General features: G+C 40.9%; 1 protein-coding gene and 1 long non-coding RNA gene across 2 annotated transcripts in view; one reads left to right on the top strand and one right to left on the bottom strand.

The window, feature by feature from the left end:
• The window catches only part of LOC113744499 (uncharacterized), a 51,750-nt gene extending 31,959 nt beyond the window's left edge, over nt 1-19,791 (top strand). The window contains exons 3-7 of the long non-coding RNA XR_003461596.1: nt 3,817-3,993; nt 6,262-6,342; nt 6,439-6,516; nt 12,646-12,710; nt 19,227-19,791. This is a non-coding gene — a long non-coding RNA (uncharacterized LOC113744499). The remainder of the gene's footprint in view (nt 1-3,816; nt 3,994-6,261; nt 6,343-6,438; nt 6,517-12,645; nt 12,711-19,226) is intronic.
• A 1,287-nt stretch (nt 19,792-21,078) lies between these two features.
• On the bottom strand, nt 21,079-23,198 carry bhlhe22 (basic helix-loop-helix family, member e22). The gene has a single exon (XM_010738437.3). It carries the CDS (start codon nt 22,854-22,856, stop codon nt 22,047-22,049), a length of 810 nt encoding a protein of 269 aa, XP_010736739.1. The 5' UTR covers nt 22,857-23,198; the 3' UTR covers nt 21,079-22,046.
• Between the last annotated feature and the right edge of the window lie 226 nt (nt 23,199-23,424).

Genomic DNA, 23,424 nt, shown 5'->3' with positions numbered 1-23,424 from the left:
TAATGATGTTGTTTAAGATGGGCCATCACACATAAATTTACAGCTTTCCCCATTCTTATCATAAATTGACTGCTGCACTAAGAACGGAGGTTATACAGTCACATAAAACCCCCAGTTATGGCCTGTGTTCTGTTTAGCTCTTGATAGAAACGTGGCGTTGCTTCCTGGTGTATTTCTGACCATGAAAATTATAATATGGAACAAAGATTAGAATGAAATTATCGTGGCCGGAAGGCATTTACCCGCCGTGTTGAGGCACACTACACAGGGTTAGGGGAGGGGGGAAAAAACCCCTGGTCCCCAAGAATAATGATAATACATTAGGCTGTGAGCGTGCTGGTATTATTGCTGTACATTATGTATGTTCCATTTATACTACCTCACACAGCCCAACCGCTGCTGACGGATAGGTCATTACTCCCCGCACCGATGAACACTTATCAGGCCCCACTGCTGTTTATGGCCTGAATGAAGAGCACTTGTCAGTCAAGGTCACTGCTTTGTGTGTCCTCTTTAATAGTTCCTTCTTCACAGTTGTTGAACTTTGTATGCTAGCTCGGGCCCCCCTCTAAGTGGTGAGGGAGATGGGCCGGCTGCTTTAACAGAGAGATTCAGTCTTTTATGTTGTGTAGAGCGACGACCCTGCCTACCGGTGTGATAATCGCCACTGTGTGTTTGACCAGTGGAGATTCTGGAGAGGTTTCAGCGTTCTAAATAATGTTGAATTATGCTCCCTGTGTGAGTGAGTAGTGTATTTATGTGACGCTGAGATAGAAAGGAATCTGTGTATCTAATAAAGGTCTGTGCATACTGCAGCAAACGAGCTTCTTCTTTTTTTTTTTTTTTTTGCACGTTTGTGTCTGGCCGTGTATGTATGCGTGTGAGAGTGTATGATAAGTTCGGGTGACAGGATCCTAAGAGCCTGCTCTATCTGGAGGGCCAATGCTAATGCATGGCTGGTTGCGTTACACCAGATAGTGCTAAAATCAGAAGTGGCCCACAGTGCAGGGTTTGGCCCTGGGAGAAAAGCAGATTTTGGTTGCCTTGGACTCTGTTAGCCTCGAGCCTCTCGACAATATTTGTCGTCACTGCACAAGTCGTATCTATGTGTCTTGTGGTGTTATAGGCCTGTAAAAGCAAAGACACTTGTTTATCCAGACTGCTTTGGTTAAAAAAGCTTGCCCCATGGTAACTGTCGATGTAATTTTGTGTTATGCCCTGAGCATTTTTGCTTTTTCTTTCTTTGACACAGTTTTCAGGCACTTATTTTACTAATAAAACGCATTCTTCCTCGCTTAATGTGCAGTGCAGCTGACAACCTCAGTTGTCTGTTTACAATTTTTACCAGTGTTTGCTACATCCACCAGAAAAAAAAAGCAAATGATGACTCCTCAAAAGATGTACGATGAAATCACAGGTTACCACTGTGTTGCACCATACAGGCAACAGTAGACTCACAGTGTCACATGAGCTTCACACGAACCTCGGTGCCTTTGACGTACGGAAACGAGATCTCTGAAACTCTCAAAAGTCTCCCTTCAACTTCACCTTTTGTCACAGCCTTATTTTGACTTTGCTGTCATGAATCCAAAATGGGTGATGGTTGACAAGGTGCTTTTCATTGTCATTTTTCCTGTAAGTCACCCGACATAATTTACAGTGCTCACCTTCCCACCGTGTTTCCCCAGAAAACCCCCTCCACAGTCCAACTCTCAGCTGTAAAAATGAACAGTTCCTGTTTCTCCGCTTTGATGCAATGCTGACAGGAGTCACTTTGATATACTTGGGACTATGAAATTTCGATCCGTCCTGTTTTTTTTTTTTTTTTTTTTCCTTTTTCTTTTTTTTTTCATCCCGAGGCTTCATCTTTGCAGACATTGGGAGCTGTCATTTTGCGACACCCTGTGACGTGCGTGACACTTAGCTGATATGACAGGTGCTGGACAGCAGACGCACTCCTAGGCGAGCTGGCAATATTTCTTCAGGTAAAGTGCCGAAATGTGTAAAGGAGTTATCTATAAATTTATCCCAGTGTTTTTATTTTTTATTTTTTTATTTTAATTTCTACAAAAATATCACAAGCATACGCTGTGCAGAAATCATCTGAGAGATAAAAGATGTCATAACATTATTACTGGCTTTGAATTTTGCAGATTTGATGACCTTCTTTAATGCTGCTAACACTAACACCACTAAATAATACAGTAAAATTTCAAGTTTGAAAGGCATTTCTTCATGCATTCTTGAAAATTACTCCTTAACAAATAATGTGGGCTCAGATTTAGCCTCCAAGCAAACTGATATGTATAGGAAACCAATTAAATGAGCTTATTATTAGCATATTGTTTAGGCATTTTAAGAATTTTAGGCTTCTATGACTCAGCAATAGACAAACAGGCTTCATAAGATGGAGGATTTGCAGTGTGTGCTGGGATGTGGGCTATGCAGTGCACTGTGGGAGCCCACAGGGTGTATGTTCACAGTGTTTCCTGGATTAGACACCTTGGTATGGCCTGTGGAGAGATGTTCGTAGTCCGCTGTTCACACAATCTGCCTGCTACAGCTGAGCTGCCCTTTGCCAACAGGCCTGGAGACAGGATGGACAGATTTAGACCCACATGTCGCAGTTCTCTTTTGGTGCTGCTGACCGTTCATTGCTTTCTTCGTTTATACCGTTATAGTTTAGGACACAAATGGAATATTTAGGATATTCTCACTTGTATATTTGTATATATCTCATGAATGTGTTATCTTTCAGCAAGTAATTACAACAAGTAAGCGTTAGCAGTCAATCTGTGTGAAGTACTGTGTACCAAAATTAGTTTAAAAAAAAGCAACATTTCGGAAGTCTGTACTGTGTGCCCACACGCATATGTGCATTTGCTTTTATTTAGTGTTAATATTTACAGAGTTATATGCATGTCACCATGTCTAATCAATATGTTGGTGTATTGGTTACTGGATAACGTGGCAGTTCTGTCCATAACACCACAGTTCACAGCTTACGAGGCCTATTGTTTCACCACACACACGCGTGCACACACAAACATGTTGACATGCTCATCTGTCACTAGGAAAACCGCCACAGGCTGTGGCCTTGGCACAAAGACATTCTCTGAGCTGAGTGAAGATGCTCGGAGCCAAGATGCACCCAGTCAAAATGTTAAGGATTTCAGATGCCAGAATAGACAAGCGCAGGCGTTGATTTGAGGAGAAATGATGTTGAAGCAACACTGTAGATGGAGGCTTACGAAGACGCTGTGCTTGAGTCTGACAACTACATAAACTCACTAGCTGTGGCTTTAGGAACGGAAAGGGAAAAAAACATCTATTGAACATTAAAAGCATTAATTGTTGCGTTCTTACAATACTGTTAGAGCACAAAAACTTCTTTCACACTGTTTTTTTCCCTTGACAATGCCTGCCAAAACCCCTTGCTGCCTCTAAAATTAAATCTCAAAGAGCCTCAGCAATGCAGAGCTAATGAGACACCATGTGTACAGGGTGTGGTCAAGAAGGATTGTTTACTTCTAAGCAGGAGCTGTAAGTAGGCATTATTATCATTATTTTGCATCTGCATTCGTTCAAGAAACAGCTGTTGAGTTTTGAGCGAGATTTAAAGTGGCAGGGCCTGGAGTTGTTCTTGTTCATTCAGCTAACTTAGCCCTGACATGATGGCTTCTGGCAGAGTTTTGTGCTGAACTCAACATCTGTGACAACTGTCAGCACCACTGACCAGTCCTCCCTCCCTCTCTCTGTCCTGTTTCTCATCTGTGTTTACATATTTCTTTTCGCCCATCTTTCCGTGCCTTCCAGGATTGCCCAGTTTGAGGGGGTTAGGACCAACGCAGAAAAAAGCGGGAAAAATGGGAACCTCTGATGCCACTAGATCAGTTTCTTCTGCCAGTACCCATCTCAATCACTGCCACATCAGCTGGTCCCAAGGTTGTGAGGTCGTCAGAACATCTGGCCCCCTCCGCCATGTTTTCTAAGGTCAGTGGGTAGCATCTGTTTATGGACCCCGCCACCTACAATGTTTCTGACAACGAGGATCACGCTGAGAAAATCAGACAAAATGCTTTTATCAGTCACAAGTGTTGACAAGCTGTAAATCAGATGTAAGTAAACCTACCACGGTGTCTCTACACGTGGTACAGAAGTAGTTTTTTCAAATTATATAAATATTAATAATCACAAACATTGTCAAATGCAAAAATAATATTATTATTGTCAATAAATCAAAAGAAACATCAGAACAGTAATGAACTGATCCTACTAACACATGTCCGTGTATCCAAATCCTGATTCACTGCTGTCATAAATACTGTTCACTGTGCTTTATTTTGAGTCAGTCCCACGTATACCATCCTCTGACCATAAACACTCCAAGTGTGTATTAATCACAGCTGAAAATAGTCCCCAGCAACTGCACTATTTCCTTCTCTTTAAAAAAACGTACAGTGCCCATGTAGGGGAATAAATTGTGATTTAACAGCCAGGTTAATATTAATGTAAAAGTTGATGTTGTAACAGTTAATCGAAAACAGATTATTGATTTGAAGAGGAGAAGCTCACTGAATGACTGTCATGTAAAATACATAGTATGCTTGCTTTGTTGTCATCGTGGGGGGAAAAATTGAGAAACTCCTGCTGAGAAAAGAAAATCAATACCAGTCAACACCAAACATTAGAAAGGGGACTTTGTTAAAAGTAAAATCTACGTGATGCATGGGGTATGGGATTGTTTATGAGTCCTCTCTTACATGTACAAGAATAAAACTTGTACTCACAGAAACTACAGAATTTAGCTACGACATGCAAAGTGAAATAGAGGAGTATGTAATCTTTCAGCTGAAGTAAACAACAAACAGAAAAAATCACAATGCAATTGTTGTATTACATGTTAGGACCCTCTCCACACCCCTGTATTTTTATGAAGATTAAAAGAGTTAACTTGGTTTATCCCAACAACAAAACCACTGATCTAGGGTGATGCAGCTTTATAGGCCAGGTGATTTTGGTAGCAGGCACCTGTCCCTTTGTGTCTGGTCCCAGTGAAGTTTGAGCAGCAGCCGGTGCTGTGATGTCAGGGGCTCTTAGGGGTCAGGACAGGAATTATTGAACAGAGGGTGGCTGACAGAGGGAGCTGGCACTGGGAGCAAACAGATGTTGCAATCATAAAGAAATACACAACCTCTGAATTAAATATGAAGAGCGGGGGCAGCAAGAATGGAGGGTGATGGTGACTTTGTCTCAGCTTCTTGGCCAATAACAGTTACAGAGTTGAGGAGTTAGGGGCTCCGTTGATTGGTCAGTTGTTGTTGTGACGAGAACCAGGTGAACTACCTCCAGATTATTCTGGTTTCTTAAAAAAGACTTGCGACCAAACGGCTTTAAAAAAAAAAGAAAAAGAAGAAGAAGACAGCTGTTCAGAACATACTGTATATTCATTATTCACAAGCAGCGGGTCTCTGGACGCAGCATGTTATGTCAAAGTGTTTTAAAGCATTTACGCCACAGCAGCTCGGTGATGAAATCTGTAAAAAAGAGAGGAATCTGACAGAATGTCCTCAGAACATTGTTTTACCACAAGTGTTTTGTTTCCCAGTCATTTTTACAGGGCCGCTCCCTGACAAGGAATTACAAGTCTGTCTGAATATTTGATGGCAGGAGAAACCGCTTCTGTCTTTACTGAAAGAGACAGCTCAAGATCTTCTCATTAGATAAATGATGTTATTTCTTTTAAAAACAATTGTGAAATAAACTAGTGGATCTGTATTTCGCTGAAACCTTTTGCAATTCCATATAATTTTGAAACTTTTGTATCTGTTTTTGCATGAAGCTGTTTAAAACAAATCAATCCGTTTTGGCCTCTTTGCTGTAGTTGGAACCAGAAGTGTGTGATATTAATACATTTGTGTATATGTATCATATCAGTACATGCTGTGATATAATACTAGAATAATATTATATTTTCTGGATTTTTAATTGTTTATGGATAAAATAACGAGATGACGTTGTCATATCCAATGACACCAATCCAAAACATCTTCACATCAGTGCAAAAATGTTACGAAATTCTAATACTGACCCTTGGACACACACAGCTTTTAAAAGGGATAGGTACCACAGTGAAAACAGTCCAAATTTGTATCATCTCATGGTCTATATCGTCATATCACCCACCCTAGTTTGAACTTTTAGCAAATAATAGAAAATCTTGTGTCGTGTTTGTGATTTTGTCTCGATTCTTTGCTGTAGTTGGACATAGTGAAAATATAATCGACCTACAGCAGCGGCTTTCTCAACCTGATCTTTTCTCACTGGAAGAATTACTGCAGGGTAAAGGCACTTCTTTTAACAATTTATTATCTAAAACCGTGATGTATTTGAGCCTTAAATCTGCCACTGCATATCTCTGTCTGTTTATCTCTGAAGTGGATGGCCTTCTGCCAGTTAGACCTGGCTCCGAGTGCTGCAGTGTCAACACTGAAGAGTGAGGGCCAGAGGGGTGATGTAAGTATTGATACACTCCTTGAAATCACTTTGTCACCGCCAGAGATAACCAAGCTGCAAGGAGCGGCACAATAGCAGGAAGATGATTGTGAATTCTTGGCAGAGAGTTGAGGGACGCCATTAAAAAGGCAAATGTGATTAATTTTTAGTGAGAACGCCCTCTTCTTGGTGATTGTCAGCGAGGTCGGGCTAAAGGGATGTGACACAGAAATTACTCTTCCTCTTGGCGTCTAATGTGACTCGTCACTCTGAGGAAATATCTGGGAGACAGGGAGACTGACAAAGACGCTCTCATCTAATAGACTAACTATTTGTCCAGGGCTCATGCGGCAGAGATCTGGCTCAACAGCACTAAGTGATCTATTGCTTAAACACTGCAGATCACTTGTGATTCAACACAAACAAGGGCGTTTTATCTCAAATCATTGCTGAGGGCTTCATCACATTTGTATGGATGAGGGACAAAAGCAATTTAAAACAATCAGGAAGTATAGATACAATACATTCTCCTTGTATGGGCTTCATATTTTGTCCTTTTAACATTCTCTGTGAATTTCCTGTTATGTGACTGCTGTCAGGGTTCTTTAAACCTGTACAAATGAAGACAATCCCCCCCTGTGGAGTGACATTTTCCAGCTACACTTTATCGCAACCCCTTCATAAACACAGAAGGGCTGCAGCACTTTGTCCACTGCCTCTGTCTCTTCCTGTAGATGTGCTAACAACAAAAGACAGCTCACAGGTCACGCTAAAGGTTACGTCTATATCCATTTTGTGCAGTTTTAGACAAATGCAAAATACAACTGTACAATTATTGGTATGTGTCGGCTCCATAATTAAACGACAGACAAGACCATTTTTGCTACGTGAGACTAATTCATGCATCTTTATGTCTCTGCATGCATTTGTTTAGTGTCTTGCAGTCCTTCTGAACTTGCCTGGATGCTGATGGAGGCAAAAATAGGGAAATATGCAGTAGTTTTTATTGTCTTCAGGGATGCACAGTTAGATTAAATCAACAGTGCATTGTAATTAACATGTTTATAGAGTTGCAACTTACTATGAAACCAGCTGTAACTGTGACTAATTTTAGGGAGCATAAGAACATGGTGTCCACCTGTCCAATATTATCAGGAAAAAATGTCAGAATATTGAATGTGCTTGTGAAAAATTGCCAAGGGTTGAACATACTTGGGCAGAGCTCAACTAGAGACATTAAAATGGTGGTTTCACTCTTTAAACAAAGAAACTGTAAAATTCCTGACCTGTTTCTTTTAAAATCACCAGCTGCTCTCTGACAAATAATATTCTTCCGAGTGCTGAATCGATTATAAAAGCCATATTATAAGCCATCAGAGATCACAATCCCTTACTCCCTTCTTGCTTGTAATCTTGGGTTAGTCCTTGGCTTGTATGTCCTCCTCAGGAAATAACTATCCATTGCTACAGTCCACTGCACGCATTGCTGTAGTTTACTTTGTGAGAAAAACTGCTCACGTTCTTGTATCCCATTACCACGACCACCTTGAGATAAATGGCTCTTTCTCCCCTCTGCCATAAGGTTTTATATCAGACGACATGTGTTGAGTATCTGACTGCAGGTTATATTGTTTCAGCGGAAATAAAACAATCACTTCTGGAGCTGTTTCGGGGCGCCTGACTGTAGTGTGTAAGTGCTGCTGGCCAACCTATACACACTGTTTATAGATGTAAGGAAGAGGACAGTGGCAGGTGACAGGTTAACTCTGCTGTGTAAATTCCTGGGCCGTGTATGATGTAGCCTGTGATCCTGCGGTCCTTGATTAGATCTGAGCTAGTAAATATCCTGTGATTAATCAAAAGGGCTTGTTCTGCGTGTAGCGTCCCTGTGTCACCTTCACAGCTGGGGAGCAGGGCCGCCTTGTTTACCACACTCCACCTCCATCTCAGACCTCATCCCTATTTCATCGCAGCTCACATAGGGCCAACATATCAACATATGAGGCTCCTGCAAAACACGGTTTGCACACTCAACTAAAATTAGATGTTATCGAGTATTTTTCTCATATATTGTGCAAATTTATTATCTCTTTGTGATCAGACGTCATCAGTTAGCCACGCCGTTGCTCTGTGTGACATGTTCCTTCACGGGCTTTGTGTTTCATTTAGAGTCCAATGCACATACACTGTCCTAGTGCACCAAATGTCTATTAATCCACAGCTGCAAATAGTCCCAGACAAATGCAGTATCCAACTTATTAGGAAATTTGATCCTTTTTTTTATTTTTTTATTTTTTAAAGAAATGAACTTCTCTCTGTGACCCATTTTTAAAGTTTTACATCTTCAGTAGGAACAAATGTGCTCGAGCCTTAGTGCTACAGGAAGGGTAGAGAAGTTTGGAAGTATTATAAAATGGACTAACACACTGTTGGCTTTGGCCTTTTTAATGAGATTTGTTGACAATAAGAAATATAGCCTAATACCGGGCTTATCCTTTAATTACAAAATAATTAGCACTCAAACAGAGAATATCCCCTGGAAACTGCTTAGCTACAGGCTCGTTACATCCATGAAACATGTTAAAATGAAGGCCAACATGATAATGGGTGATTATAGTAATTAATAGACTGAACTAATTACTTTAGCAAGTAGAGATTAATTTAATGCTGAAGAGTAAGTGGTGTATGTTTGAGCAGAGCTTGTCCAACTGAAACTGAACCATTTCTAATTAACCGTCCCGAGTAGCCGTAACATTGTCTGATAACTGGTGTTATTTCAGTCACTCTGTTTGTTAAGAAGTCCTTTGTGGTGTTCCACGTCTTCTTAGACGCTTTTTATCCCCGGGACACTTGACTAGGAAAATGCATTCTGATTTTCCGACTTGTCAACACAGTCTTGTCCCCAGAGTGTGATTTAACTGATTGCTGCCCCCTTTTTCCACGATGACCCCTTTGATTGTCATTCGGAGACTGTGTAGGGGACATGGATGTCATGTTAATAAAGACATTAAACTGCATGTATCTCTTCACCATAGAATGAAGTCCGGACCTGTCCGGGAATATAGATCTCTAATTGCTTTCGCGTGGTGGTTCAGCAGAATTGTGCTTCCCAGATGTCACCTCTGCCAAACCCAAGTACACGTCACTGTCAACAGGCCTGAGAAATCTGCCTAACAAGCTTGCGATTACATAAATCTATAGCCGCTCTGGATATTGCACCGAAGAGACCGAACAACTTTCAAGGAGACTTCGTGTTTGATGTTCCAGGGCTTGATTGCATTTTGAAAAAAAATAGAAAACCACTATATTGGGAATGTGTCCAAACAGTCTAGGTTTGCTAATTTTGTCATAGTCAATTTCATAGAGCGGCCGTGAGAATGGGCGGCGATGGAATGAAGTTCCTGAGTGCTTTGCAGAGGGGCGTGAGTGGGTTTGACAGGCCCAGTGAAATATGCTCCACTGTACCTTTTTCCATTACAGGAACAGGGACCAAAAATGCAAATCCGGGATCCTCTCTCAAGAGGTCATTAGAAAAGTGACATATCAAACAACGGAATTCAAGTGGCAGACAAAATCTTACATTACTGCTACATCGGTGTTTTCATATTTTAATTTGTGATATTATTACCATGGCTTTCCAAACTCACATCTTCAGTAAAGGGCTGTTTTGTTTTGAGCAGCTCTCTAAAGGCATTGTTTAGATTTAGCCACAGCAATCAAGTCCATGTTTAATATGGCAGAAATCCTTGATGATCAGAAGTTACCACATCCTTAAAGAGAGTGACTGATAGACTGGATCTGTCTCATGGCCTTCTCTGAAGAGGTGATGAATTGGCTTAATGGTGAGTAGAGCAGAGAGCCAGGCAGAGGAGGGGGATGAGAGGGGACATTAAATGACATGGTTTTATAGCCCATCACCATTGTCATAGCCCTGCTGTAATTTCAACCTCTTTTTTTTTTCTGCACCATAAGGCGGCTTGGATGTTGGGCCCTAAGCTCAGTTAAACACACAACTCTAACATACCTGGTACCTCATGATGCCATGTGTCACTGGCAGTAAAGAAAGCTGACATGTTGATTGAAGCTCTGACACATAAAAGTTAGACCTTTATTAATACTTTTACTTGTTTTTAATTTAATAATAAACATAATAATAATCCACTGTTTGTCCACCACTTTGATTCAAATATTTCAACTATTCGATGGCTCGCTGTGATTTTGGACAGACATTTGTGATTCTAATAACTTTTAATCTATAGCAGTGTTTCTCACACTGTGAAGAAAATATTCAACTCTCCATGTACCACCATTCAAATAAAATACAGCTGCGCAAGCCGATGCTACTCGGTTACAGTTCCCACCCGAGGCATGTTTGATCCTCATAATATTGCCGGACAGAACCGGTTCAAGAACAGGGGCGTTCCTGATTCCTGACTACAGTTCAGGCCGATAAGTTAAAACAAAATATTACAAGAAATGCAAAACTTGGTACACATACCATAGTTTGAGAAACTTGTTCAATATTTTGAATTATTGTCAAAGACCTGCAAAGCTAATGACTTTCCCATTTGCCTCAACTGTACTTTGTATGTAGCATGCTAATACTTAAAATATTCAGATGCTGAACATGGTAAACATTCCTGCTTAATATTGGTGTGTTAGCATTGTTATTGGGACCATGTTTGCATGTTGATGTTGAGCTCAAAGCAGCACAGCCTCACAGATCTGCTAGCATGGCTGAAGACTCTTTAGACTTGTTAGCACGAGGAAAGCAAGCCAAATAGGTAATAGAGTCTCGGGATTTGACCATAGCAGTGTGAAGCAGCATATAATAAGATCGTGTTCATTTGAACTCGCTCCAACATGCACACCAGAAGCCGTAAACGCGAGACCCATTAGGGTGATACTCTCCTGGAGTATTTATCAGCCTGTTTTCACCACAACTCATTATTTGTGATAAATTAGCAGGCTGATTATAGTGATATGTTCTAATTTGTAAATGAGCGGGGTGCACCTGTCAGTAAGAGTCATTTGCTAATAACGACCATCCACTGAATAAGTAACGATCACTCTAATTTCAATTGACTTCTTAACCGTCTGGTTTGTATTATTCTTCCATTTCCTTTCACTGCAGATTGATTCGTCCTTTCAAAGCTTGTTTATAGTCATTCTTCCTCCTGTATTTAGTTCATTGTCTAACAGGTGAATGGAGCTCAAATAATTAGTTGACTAATTGTTTAGATGATGGACATAATGTGTATCATAATCGATTCATTTTCTATTTTCAAGAGAAACTGGTTCCAATGTTTAAAATGGTTTGATGCTTTTTTTTGTCACATGAGAATAAACTGAATACCTTAGGTTCTAGGAGCTTCTTCTTTTTCACAATTGCAGATATTTTATAGACAAAATGATTAATCAAATAATGCCCTACAGGTTACAGTGTTGACGATAGAGAACGTTGTCCGCCACAAATATTCAGTGTCCAAAGTCAGAAAGTTTTGAGAGGAACAGTGAAAACATACCGCACTCCTTAGACTTATTTGAACACAATTTTACAGTCTTTTACACTGAAAATGGAAAGTAATAATAAAACCTGAGGGAACAGTAAGAGACGGAGCAGCAGGGTGGGATAACTGGTTTCCCATTAAAAGATACTGCCCTGTAACTTTACAAAGGCCTTGTCGTTATATAAGACAAGGGGGTATGTGACCTTCAGCCATTAAACCATCCTGTTAATTGTCTAATAATAAAATGTTTTTATTGTGCAAAAACCCTTTAGTATAATTGAATTTCACTCTATGTTTCACTCATTTTTATTTCCATCTTTTTGCTGAGGCTGTGAAACCTCACCATTAGGCTACTGGTTATAATGACAATGTGGGATTGGTTTTCCAGGATTGCTGCTCTAACTAAGCTCCGTCACACCTCCATCCACCTCCCCACTCTTCTTCGTGCAAACTTAACATTTAAACCACTCTCATTACAGCACAGATTATAGGGGCCTATTGGTCCTCATTAGCGCCCACTGATCCTTGGCTGGGCCCATGTTCTAACATCTTTTAATTAGCATTCTGGAAATCTAATCAATGTAATAACTCAGAATAATCTCCCCTTTTGCACTTATTTTCTCCCACTCTTTTATTCCAGGGTGTTCTTGGCTCGAAGGCTCAAAGGCTGATGGAACGTGGACTTCTTTTTTCTGAGGCTGCCAGGTATGTGACACGAGGGGTGAGGAGACCTTGAAGTGCTCATAGTTGAAGGGCACTGAGTGAATCTGACTGCACTCTGTGAACTTCAATCGAACAAATTATACACAAAAATACATCGGACATGTATTTTTTTTTTAAAGCATGTGCACAGTTATCAGTTTGTAATGCTGTGGGAGAACATGAAAAGCTTTATATACCTGTTAGTGACAGATGTAGACAGAGGGCCATGGGTTTTTCTCTAAATGCCCTGTAAAGCTTTCAGTTCCCAGCCAGGCCCTGTGGTGTGATATGAAGTGAAAGCCAAGGCGGGGTTTGGCACTGGACGGCCATTTTGTGTCTGGTCTGATGCATGGTTTCACTGGGTGTCACTTTGGCTACATATCAGAGTCAGTGGTGGCAGCAAGTGAAGCTGCAGGTCTCATTAAAGCATGTTTGCCGCAACACTTGAAGGTTGAGTAGAAAAAACAGAAACAAGATGGCGTTCAACCACATGTTTATAGAGGTTATTCCACCAAAACATCCATTTTATCTGCCGGTTTTAAATTAAAACAAAACTGTTATTACACCTTATGACTATCATCCATGCGAGAGAAAGCAGTCTCTGCCAGCCTAGTGTTCATTCACCTTTGTGTACAGTAAAGTGCTGTTTCTATGCCAGGTATCCAGGGCAGACATTTTGGCGCAGTTTTGGCAGTACAGACAAAGACGCCAGGGTGTGATGGGACACAGACCTGCCATTTCCCAGCAGCTCTGGCATGCCTCTCACCGTAGAATGATGAATGGTTACACATGCATGCCACACATTTGCCCGTGCACACATATGACACACATAGACGCTCGCTCACATACAGGCACGTGTGCAGAAACATACAGGCAACCCTCCTGGTCAGGTCAACCTGTCTTTGGCATTGCGCACACACAATTACACAAAGATAGACAGACGTCCGTACTGTAGCGCTGCATTATACAGAGCCAGGTGTAGGAGGAAAGGGGAATAAGGTTGTGTTTATTAGCTGCTCCCTTGGTGTTCTCTAAATTGCCTTGTTTGCTCGGCACAAGCACACAAACAGATGCTGTCCTCTGCTCTGGGTAATTCTCGGGGTCTCTGGGTATTTAGTGAAAGGCCTACCGTACCGCACACACAGCCTCATTTGTGCTGTGCATACAAACACACACATCAGACCAGGCTACTTGAAAAACACATTTGCGTGCTAATTTTTTTGCGCTGACATTCAGAAGTATAGTTTGATTCACGCACAGAAGAAGACATTGTCTCTGCACATAATTGGAGTACCCCATATAGCGAACCTCACAGTCCCTAACCCTCTTAGCAACACAATTTCACTCTTATTAAGAAAATCTGCATTTAGGAGGGACCAATGCTATCAGTCGAAATTAATCTGCTTTGACTGATCCCTAATGTGACCACAGTCATCGAGTAATTATTGTCTGGATGGCTGTGCACCAGCCTCATAACCACTGTCCGCCTCCTCCTCCCTCCTCCCCCCCCCAAAAAGAGCTAGTCTTGGTGTGTGAATCCCTCTCTGCAGCGGGCTGGTTTCAGTGGGTACGGCAGGCATGTCATTTAGCGCTTGATCAGTGAGTCGTGATTAGCCTGCCCTGTATTATTGTGATTAACGTCCACCCGGCGGACGACTGTCCTGTTGTCACCAGTGATACCATCTGAGATCTTGAGACTCCGGGATGAGGGCCAGTGCAAGAACCTGGTAGTATGGCGACACAAAACTGCTCACTCTGATGATGACTGCTTCTTTAAAACGCACACACACACACACACACACTTCAGCTTCTTTTCCGTCAGTCACAAAATCGAATGCGTGTAACCAGCGCAGCGCTCTTTCCCCATGTTTTGTCTGTGTGTCTGCTCACATTAGTTAACCCACTACCTCTTCTGCAGCTCGCGTGTTGTATAGCATTTCCATCAGGCCTCATGCTTTATGTCTTCAAATGCACTGAAATCCAGAAGCTCCTCTTTCTGCAGTTTTCCCTTCATCTCACACTTCCTTGACCACAAAGTCGATTTGACCACGGCTGATTATAGTAACGAAGGCAGTCCAAGAGAATATGCACGTTCCCACTGTATGTCAAATTAGATCACAGCAAAGGGGGGAGGGTGGGGGGATGCTGAGCACTGACCCCGTCTCTTTACTCCTGAGACAATCGTCGGCTAACACAGAGGGAGCCTTTGAAAACAGGCCTGTGGAACAAACTGTGGTTGATGGCTCACTGCTACAACACACAGGACAAAGAAAGATCCCCGGGAGAAATTAGAGGCTCAGATTAAACAGAGAATTTGATCCGGGAGTATGTCAGAGAGAAAAAGAGCACCTAGTTTGACCCAAATAATTTGATTTACTATGTTTGTGCTTTATGCAAAAATGTAGTACTTGAGAAACAGTATCACACTTTACAAACAAGTAATAGAGATACAAACTTTTTTATTAATATATTTAATGCAGATTTTTTTAAAATGTATTCCATAAAGAGTTTTTTTCCCCCCAAAGATTCTGGTTATTTTTTGCATGATCCTCTGTATGTGTGTTTCATTCCTTTGTAATCACTCGCCCTAAACTCAGACCCCCTTCTCATGATTCTTGTGCATCCGTCGGTGGAAAAGAGTCAGTTTTGATTACAAAGTAAACGCTGCAGCATCAGACAGGGGGTTACATGCTGATATGCATTCTATCAGGATGATTTATGCAAATTATGCACATTATTCCCGCAGGAATCTCTCCTCTGAAAGTGCCAGGATAAATTGCCGGAAATTAGCCATAAAATTCACTGTGCAGGGAGTGTGAGGTGAAGGCCGCCGTGGAGCCAAGGACATTGGGCCGCCGTGGTTACGCTTGGCCTGGCCTGCCTCCCCCATGCTTGGCATTCATGGCTGTTAAAGACCTCTGCTCAGACAGATACACTGAAGCCTCGAGTAGCACTCAGCACATCAGGAAGATCAGCCAAGCAAGTGTTACACTAACGGCCGAGGTTTCATGCTCTAGTAACATGACAGATTTTCAACAGAGAAAAAGCAGATAGTCTTTTTTTTTTCCCTACATTTTATTTAGAAATCAAATTTAATTATTCATAGAAACAATTCTCTCACTCAGTGTTCGGGTTGTTTTTTATGTCTTTTTCTAAGTCTATTTTTTTTGCCTTTGTATATAATATAGTTAACCTTGTTTTGCAGTCTATCTTAATCTTCAGATTACACTCTAATCTAATCACAAATCTGTCCAGCAATCAGGTAATGAATAGTTGTTTGAACAACACGTAAACAAGTAGCTGTCACTTAGAGGAACACACAATTCAGACTGTATTAGACAGTTGCTTCTTTATAGCTTTAACCACAACTCCCTATTGGTCAGGTCTTTCATTTGTCTTGTGATCTTTTGAGTGTGTGTATGTGCGAAGGAAACAAAGAGAAAGTGTGTGTGTGTGTGTATGAAATGAGCAGTGAGTGATTCACGCTGTTATTGTGTCATCCTCATGTCTTTATTTCAATCTGGAAGCCAGAGTTAATGAATATCAGAGACTGGAGATGAAATCCACCTCACTTTAGCTTTAATGAACCCTGAGAGGGTCAGGATCTGCATATTGATCAGGACAAGTGATCGCTGCCTCTCTCACACACACAAACTGTACAAGAACACACGCATGCCCACACACACACACACACACCCAATACAGAGATTCCTGCATGCTCTAAAACTCAAAATTTGCCCCAAATCATGTTGTTTTTTTGTTTTTTTAAAATTAATTTTTAATGTGTGTGTGATTTCAGCACAGTATCACATTGTTTTTGCTGTTCACGTGATGCTGGGAGGCTGCTCGGTCACTGTGAGCTCTAATCAAACAGGGGCACATTATCTGAATGTTAAGGTCACAGAAATGGAAAGTTCACAGCTGTCTGGGAAGTCTTGTGTACTACACGACAACTGTGTATAAAAACAATTCACTAAAATCGTGTTGCTGTGACAGTGAATATCATAATTTAAAGATCTGATGGAAAAACAGATCATTTTTCATTTTATCATTTTTAAAATTTATATATTTATATATATAAAAACGGCATGGTGTGTCGTCATGCCGTTTCTCCAGTTTTAAGTAACAAGCTAAAAGTTCCTTTTAACCAACAGCACCATAAAAACATCAACTCAATCAAATGAATTGTCTCCTCACAGCGTTTGATTTGTTCGATGCAAATATTTGTACAGTGAAAGCGCTTTACTCCATTGCACCTGTTTTTGTTTAAACTAATCCAAAGTGAATTGTGGAAAAAAAAAAAAACCTGTACAGCGACAGAGCCCACGCTGTCCAAAACAACCCCACAAATTACTGCCCTCTGCCGTGACACGTTTTAATCCCCAAGTAATAAAAGAACATCAGATTACGGCCCAAAAACAGAGCCGTCGGTAAACAGGGATTAGAGGATTGGGACTGTAATCTGATTAATATGGAAGCAGTTTGAATATTAGAGATGTTACTCAACAATTGTATTCCAGATGAGAGGATAATCACACATTACTACGTCATTTATTGTACCCTGTTAGAGCTTTCAGAGCTAAACACGCCACCATATGTTTACCTGACCTCAAGGCTGCCTCAGAGAGAAAAAACATTCCCACTATAATGAATTAGGAGCTCATTAGGCGAGCAGGAAAACATACAGTTAGAAATGTACAGGACATTTGTCAACATTGTTAGTATTGCAAGAAAAATGGCCTTAATGATCATCTACACACCCTTGATATATAGTTAAAATATCATAACATTAAGTTCAGAGGATTCTTCATTAGATTATAGCTGTACATACCATCATAGGCTTACATAGGCTTAATATTCAATTCCTTTAAACATAACAAAGATTGTCTTATCTTAGTACTGACTGATTTGAAACTTAGTAGTAAAATATTTCTTTACTGTTGAATCTAATTTTAAGTACTGCATCACTTCTCTCAGACAGGGCATGATGAGAGGATTCGTGGGCTTTTTATAGTTCAATAAAATTAACCTGATACTGTTGTAAAGGTTACAGCTATGAATTTGACTGATTGATCCCAAATACAGTAAGAAGGTTGTGTCAGGTGTACAAAAATATGTGACAGAGTTTTCAAAATAGATATCCAAAATTTTGATAATTTAATATTATGCCAAAACATGTTAGCAATAGAGCTGGAGATAGATTTACTCATACTTAAAATTAATTTTAGAGAAATCCGACTGTCTAGTACAAATTGAAGTTGTCTGAACTCCCTTTAGAGCCTCTTCTCATTGCTTCTGTGTTATAATCAGCCCCAAAGCCATTCCCGTACAGATTTTAGAAAATATATACTACAAGTTGATCAAGTTGAACAAGTTAATCATAAATACAGTTGAAGACTTTGCTTCTTTTCTCTCTCGTCATTGATCTTAGATTGAAAAGAACCACAAATTTGAAGAAATCTAAAGACGTAACGGCTCAAATGTGGAAAAAAAACATCCACGAAGAGCGTCTTAATACTTTAAATACAATTGCGTCTACAAAGCTCATACTTTTTAAAAAAAAATGCATATATATATATACTTAACATAACCAGGATTGAGCCCTTTAGATGTGCAGTTTTATTAGCCTGCATTTTGTGTGCACAACACAAAGACTACATTATGCATTGCTATCAGTAGCCTGACAAAAGTGAATTACCACCCAGCAGTTGATTTGGTGCCTCAGCCTGTGCAGCACATATATCTTTATACACAGTGTATGACACAGCATGGATGAATCCACTGCCAGAGTTTTGCCTGCTACTGATATGAAGGGGACATTTCAATTCAATGCTCTTATGTATATTTTGACTTTCATGTTTATCATCCTTAGCATACATCACATCGGCGTTATGAATAGGCACCCTGCTGGCCCTTGATATGGTAAATTGGACATTTTATGGTTTATGAAAAGGGGTGTTTTTTATCTTCCACTTTTATTCATGAGCCCTGAATCTCGCTGTAAACGCCTTTAAGACAGATTCAGCTTTATTAGACTCATGAATAAAAACGATGGTGCCTATTATGAGTACTGGCTGTGGTTGGTGGCCAGTGAAGAAAGCTTGAGCCCTCCTGGTTTTCTCTCTCCATAAGACTTCCGAGTGCTGTATCATTGCCCAGTCCTGCTCACCGACATAACATTTCAGAAACCCTTGTGTGTGCATAACATTGCACCAGCTTGTAACGATGACTGAAACACCACAGAGTGTCTAACAGTTCATACATCAAGAGGAGAACATGAACGTCTGACTTAAATCAAGTGATGCTTCACCTAAATGTTGTCATCCCCTTGGTAGTTGTAACATTTTTCTGCCTTTGAACTCATTTTTTTGTGCTGTGGTCTGTTTTCCACACGCATATGGCTCTGTCTCACCCCTGGGGAATTTCCTTTACTGGGCTAATGTGAATATTAGTATGGGTTAAATGCTCCAGTCAGTTGTGCATTAATGCATATTGCATAAATAATGTTTTTTTTCTCAGGTCTCAGATACCAAAGAGCAGTGGAGAAAAAAAAAACACATTTCTGTGTTAAAACTTCAAATATCTGAGTCCTGAAAGAGATGAAACCCAACAGGAACTGCTGACAGGATTTTCTTGCCAGAGCTGTGTTGATGTCTCCTGATTATTTCCCTTCCTTGATTAAGGGCTGTTCTGTGAAGATTCAAAGCATTCAGGGGTGTGATGGGATTAAATGAGACACTGTAATGACCCTGTTGTCGGAATGGCTCATCATACAGACACAAAGCTGAGATCGGAGCCTGGCGAAAACCAGGAAACACTGTTATAAACTGGGAGCACAGTGTCACGTTGTTGTCTTTGAGGAAAGAGATTTAGCTTTTTCTGTTTTAAATTCTTCAAATGCGGACGATTATTTTTTCAATAGCTTGCTCTTATTTATGTACTATGTTGGCTTAAAGTCAGTTTGAAGCATTGAAATTATATTTGGATATATTGTCGTTCCTCAATCGCTGTAATTTGTTGAGTTATAAGAAACTAAAACTCTGTCTCGTTCACATCTAATGAAAAAAAATGCTGATAAATAATAAGATTAGCTGGTAATTCTTTTGCCTACAATAAAATTTAATAATATGCATTTTAAAAGAATTATTCAGACGTATATTGTCCACTTAGATAGTCAAAAATTAGAATTCTGCCAATACTGTCACAGAGTTGTGAATCTAATATGAAAGCTCTTAGTCTTACAAGAAATACTTAATAGTTCAAATATATATAATTACAATAATAGCAGTCGATGAATTCATCTGGTGAGAAAATCATTATTTCATTGTATGTTTCCTTTATAATCTGTTGCCTCTGTCCATGGTGCTGAAGTCTTCAGGACACACACTGGCTTCACTTTGTGACAAAGTATTAAAGATTGGTAACTTTCACTTCATTAAAATGTTATTTTTTATTTACAGCACTTAGATTGTGGCTTTAATACGTCTTCTCAGCCTTCGTGCGTAATTGTGATTATTGTCCCCAGTGTTTGGCCTCAGTGTTTCAAGTGCTTCAACCTGATTCAGAACTTTACTTCCTGTCTACATTTTGAAGATTGCTATCAATGCAGGAGTGGCTGGTTTTAGGATTATCTAAAGATATTAGAGTATTTTTCAGACTTTCTGTTTGGCCCTCGTCAAAATGTTTTGGTATATGGACGGACGACTGAGGAGGACAAAGGGCGAAGTTGATGGGAGTGCAGCTGATGGCTGCGTTGTGATTAAAGACACCAAATTACGGCAATGAACAGCGTCGTAATTACGTTCCTTAATCACATTCTGGAGGTCTAATTGCCTTAACGATGTGTTTCATTATGTGAAGCCAGGTATTACAGTCGACAGTTTTCTCACACACTTGTTTTCGAATTAACATATTATCACACACCGTCATGGAAATTGTTTTAATCATCACAATAATGGTCGCCAGTTTGTTTCTTTGCTTTTTTTTTTCTTTCTCTTTCTTTTTCTTTTTTCGAGGAGCACAAACATCTTGTTGCTATCTTGAGGCGATATTCGCCCACCACGTCTGGCCTTCACTCCCAACACTTGGCGTCACTTAAAGCTCCAGAAAATAAAAGTTACCGGTTTTAATGGAGCAGAAAATTATTGAACAATTTCTCCTCTGTGAACTTGACACCCGGCTGACAAATAAGAGCTACATCCATGGAAGCTATAGTCGAATTTTATAATAAGAACTTTTACGATTGAACACAATAAAATTTCAAAATTAGGTTGCACATTTCAGTGTGTATTCATCAAATCCAAAATAAAAGTTAAAGACACTTTACGCTGACTTCACACCAGATGAATAATCAGAAGTATTTCTGTTGTTCAAAATATTTTAATAAAGCTTTTCAACACTGAAATACATACAAATGGCCCCTCTTTGCTCATATAATAACTAAGGTATCTACAATAATCCACAGCTTGACCTGACAACGCGATTAATCTGAAGACCTCGATCGTTTTGTGTGAAAAGGGGGTGGGAAAAAAAGAAACGCAAAAGCTACAGCAACTACAATGTGCAATGCAAGCAAAATTATCCAAATTAATAAATTACAAAAGACACATCGAAAACACCTGATAAACCTCCACTCGGGTTTTCTAAATTTTTCTGAAATTTTATTATATCACAGTGCCCCCCACAGTGCACAACTATTAACAAGAGTCTGGATTAGCACATAAACATCTGACTGATCAAACGACTTCACTTGTCATCTATTTCATTTCACTTTTTCCTTGTTCATGACATTCCACGTGCTCGATAGAAAAGTTCATGAAAACAGGCCTCGAGCCAGAAACAGCAAAAATGTCTCTGAGAAAGAAAACAAGCGCGAAGATAATAAATTAATAAACGAGGAAGCAGCAGAAAGTGAGGACGGATGAACGCACCAGGATGGTTTGTCCATCTATTCAAGTGAAAGGAGAAAGAAAAGTCGCAGGTTGTCAGGTCACCCACATCTCCAAAAGGGTCCATAACAGAGCAAGTGATCAACAAACTCACTCTCAACACTTGCAGCCACTCTTACAGGCCTACTGTACTTGTGTTTGGTCTTCACTGCCATTCATACCAGCACTTTAAGGATGATTTATATACACAATCAAGTATTGTTTGAACAAAAAAGCGCGTTTTGAATGCATTTAGTAAATATTATAAAAGTATTCATCGGCATTACTTCTTTGTCTCTAGCCTACTGACTTAAACAACAGTAGCCTCACAGGTTTTCCCTCTCCAAAAGTGTTCTTAAGAGTGGTGTCTGTTGTCTCATGTGCTTCTTCTGTGAGTCTTTGTCAGCCGCAGTTAAGGCTTGTCAGTGCACTGTTTGCAGAGGCTGGAGGTGGCGTTGTTGAATATGGCACATTTATCGGGGCAGGAGGACGCAGCCACTCCGGTGGGGAAGGGGGGATATCCAGGCGGCTGATCATACGCGCTCAAGCCGGGAGCTGCGAGGGCGGTGGTGGCCGGTATCGACGCAGCAGAGATGGCTTGGCCCTGGTTGAGATACGCCACTAGCCTCCTCATCTCCTCCAGTGCCTGCGCCTGCATGAGGATGTAGTTTTTCGCGAGCAGCAAAGTGGCGATTTTGGAGAGTTTCCGCACTGACGGGCTGTGCGCGTAAGGGATGACCGATCTGAGCTCATCCAGCGCGTCGTTCAGATCGTGCATCCTTCGTCTTTCTCTGGCGTTGATGTTTAGCCTCAGTGTTTTCTGCTCTTTGGTTTTCTTACCTCCTTCTCCTTTCCCCGCGGGCACTGTCCGCCCGTCGGCCAGAAGGACCATGTCACACCTGCCGTCACTGTCATCGTCAGGACTCTGCTCTCCGCCGCTGCTCTCCGCCACCGAGGTCCTGTTGGCGCTCTCGCCAAAATTGACGCACAAAGATCCGGTCGGCAGACCCAGTGCACCCCCTCTGCCACCTGCCAGTCCTCCCGGCTGAATCGGGTCTGGATCGTTCTGGTCAAAGCAGCTGATCGGTGACTGACGATCTCTGGCTGGTAGTTCAATGCCGGCCGACGATCTGAAAGGGTCCATTTTTTTAGTGGACACGGCGCTGGGAGTTTTGTGAAAAATGTCCCCTGCGCCGCCGTTCAAGTTCATCCGTCTGTCCATAGCCTTGTGGTTTGCGCGTTGTTGCAGGCAACGATCGCTTCTGTGAACTCTTCACGCGTCTCTATGAGTTTCTTCTTGTGTTTGTCCTTTACGAGTTTAGTTGTGTGTCAGTGGTGAAGTTGCAGCTTGGCCCGACTTGTCAGCTGAGGTGTGGAGACGAGGAGGAGACTCGTAATAAGTGCTGCTCTCTCCTGTCTGTCTCTCTCTCTCTCTCTCTCTCCCTCTCTCTCTTTCTTTCTTTCTTTCTCTGTCTCTGATTCACCTTCACCGGATCTCCACGATGATCCTCGTTACGCACGAGACGCCTGAGTCTTTTTACATCATTATCTCGAGGCGGGTTATTAAAAAGGATTCGCCTATTGGGATACAGACACCCTCTCCCCCTCTCCCACTCTCTACCCAATCAGGTTAACGTTTTAATTAATGGCATTTAAACGATGACAAACAATACCGCGTGCGCTCTAGCTGTCTCTTTGATTGTGTGTGTGTGTGTGTGTGTGTGTGTGTGTGTGTGTGTGTCTTTAACAAGCCCCCTGATCATATAATGATCTGTTTCAGTGATTTGCTT

The sequence above is a fragment of the Larimichthys crocea genome, chromosome XXIII (genome assembly GCF_000972845.2).
Source record: "Larimichthys crocea isolate SSNF chromosome XXIII, L_crocea_2.0, whole genome shotgun sequence".
Classification (NCBI taxonomy): domain Eukaryota; kingdom Metazoa; phylum Chordata; class Actinopteri; family Sciaenidae; genus Larimichthys; species Larimichthys crocea.
This window is presented reverse-complemented; position numbering and strand designations above follow the sequence as displayed.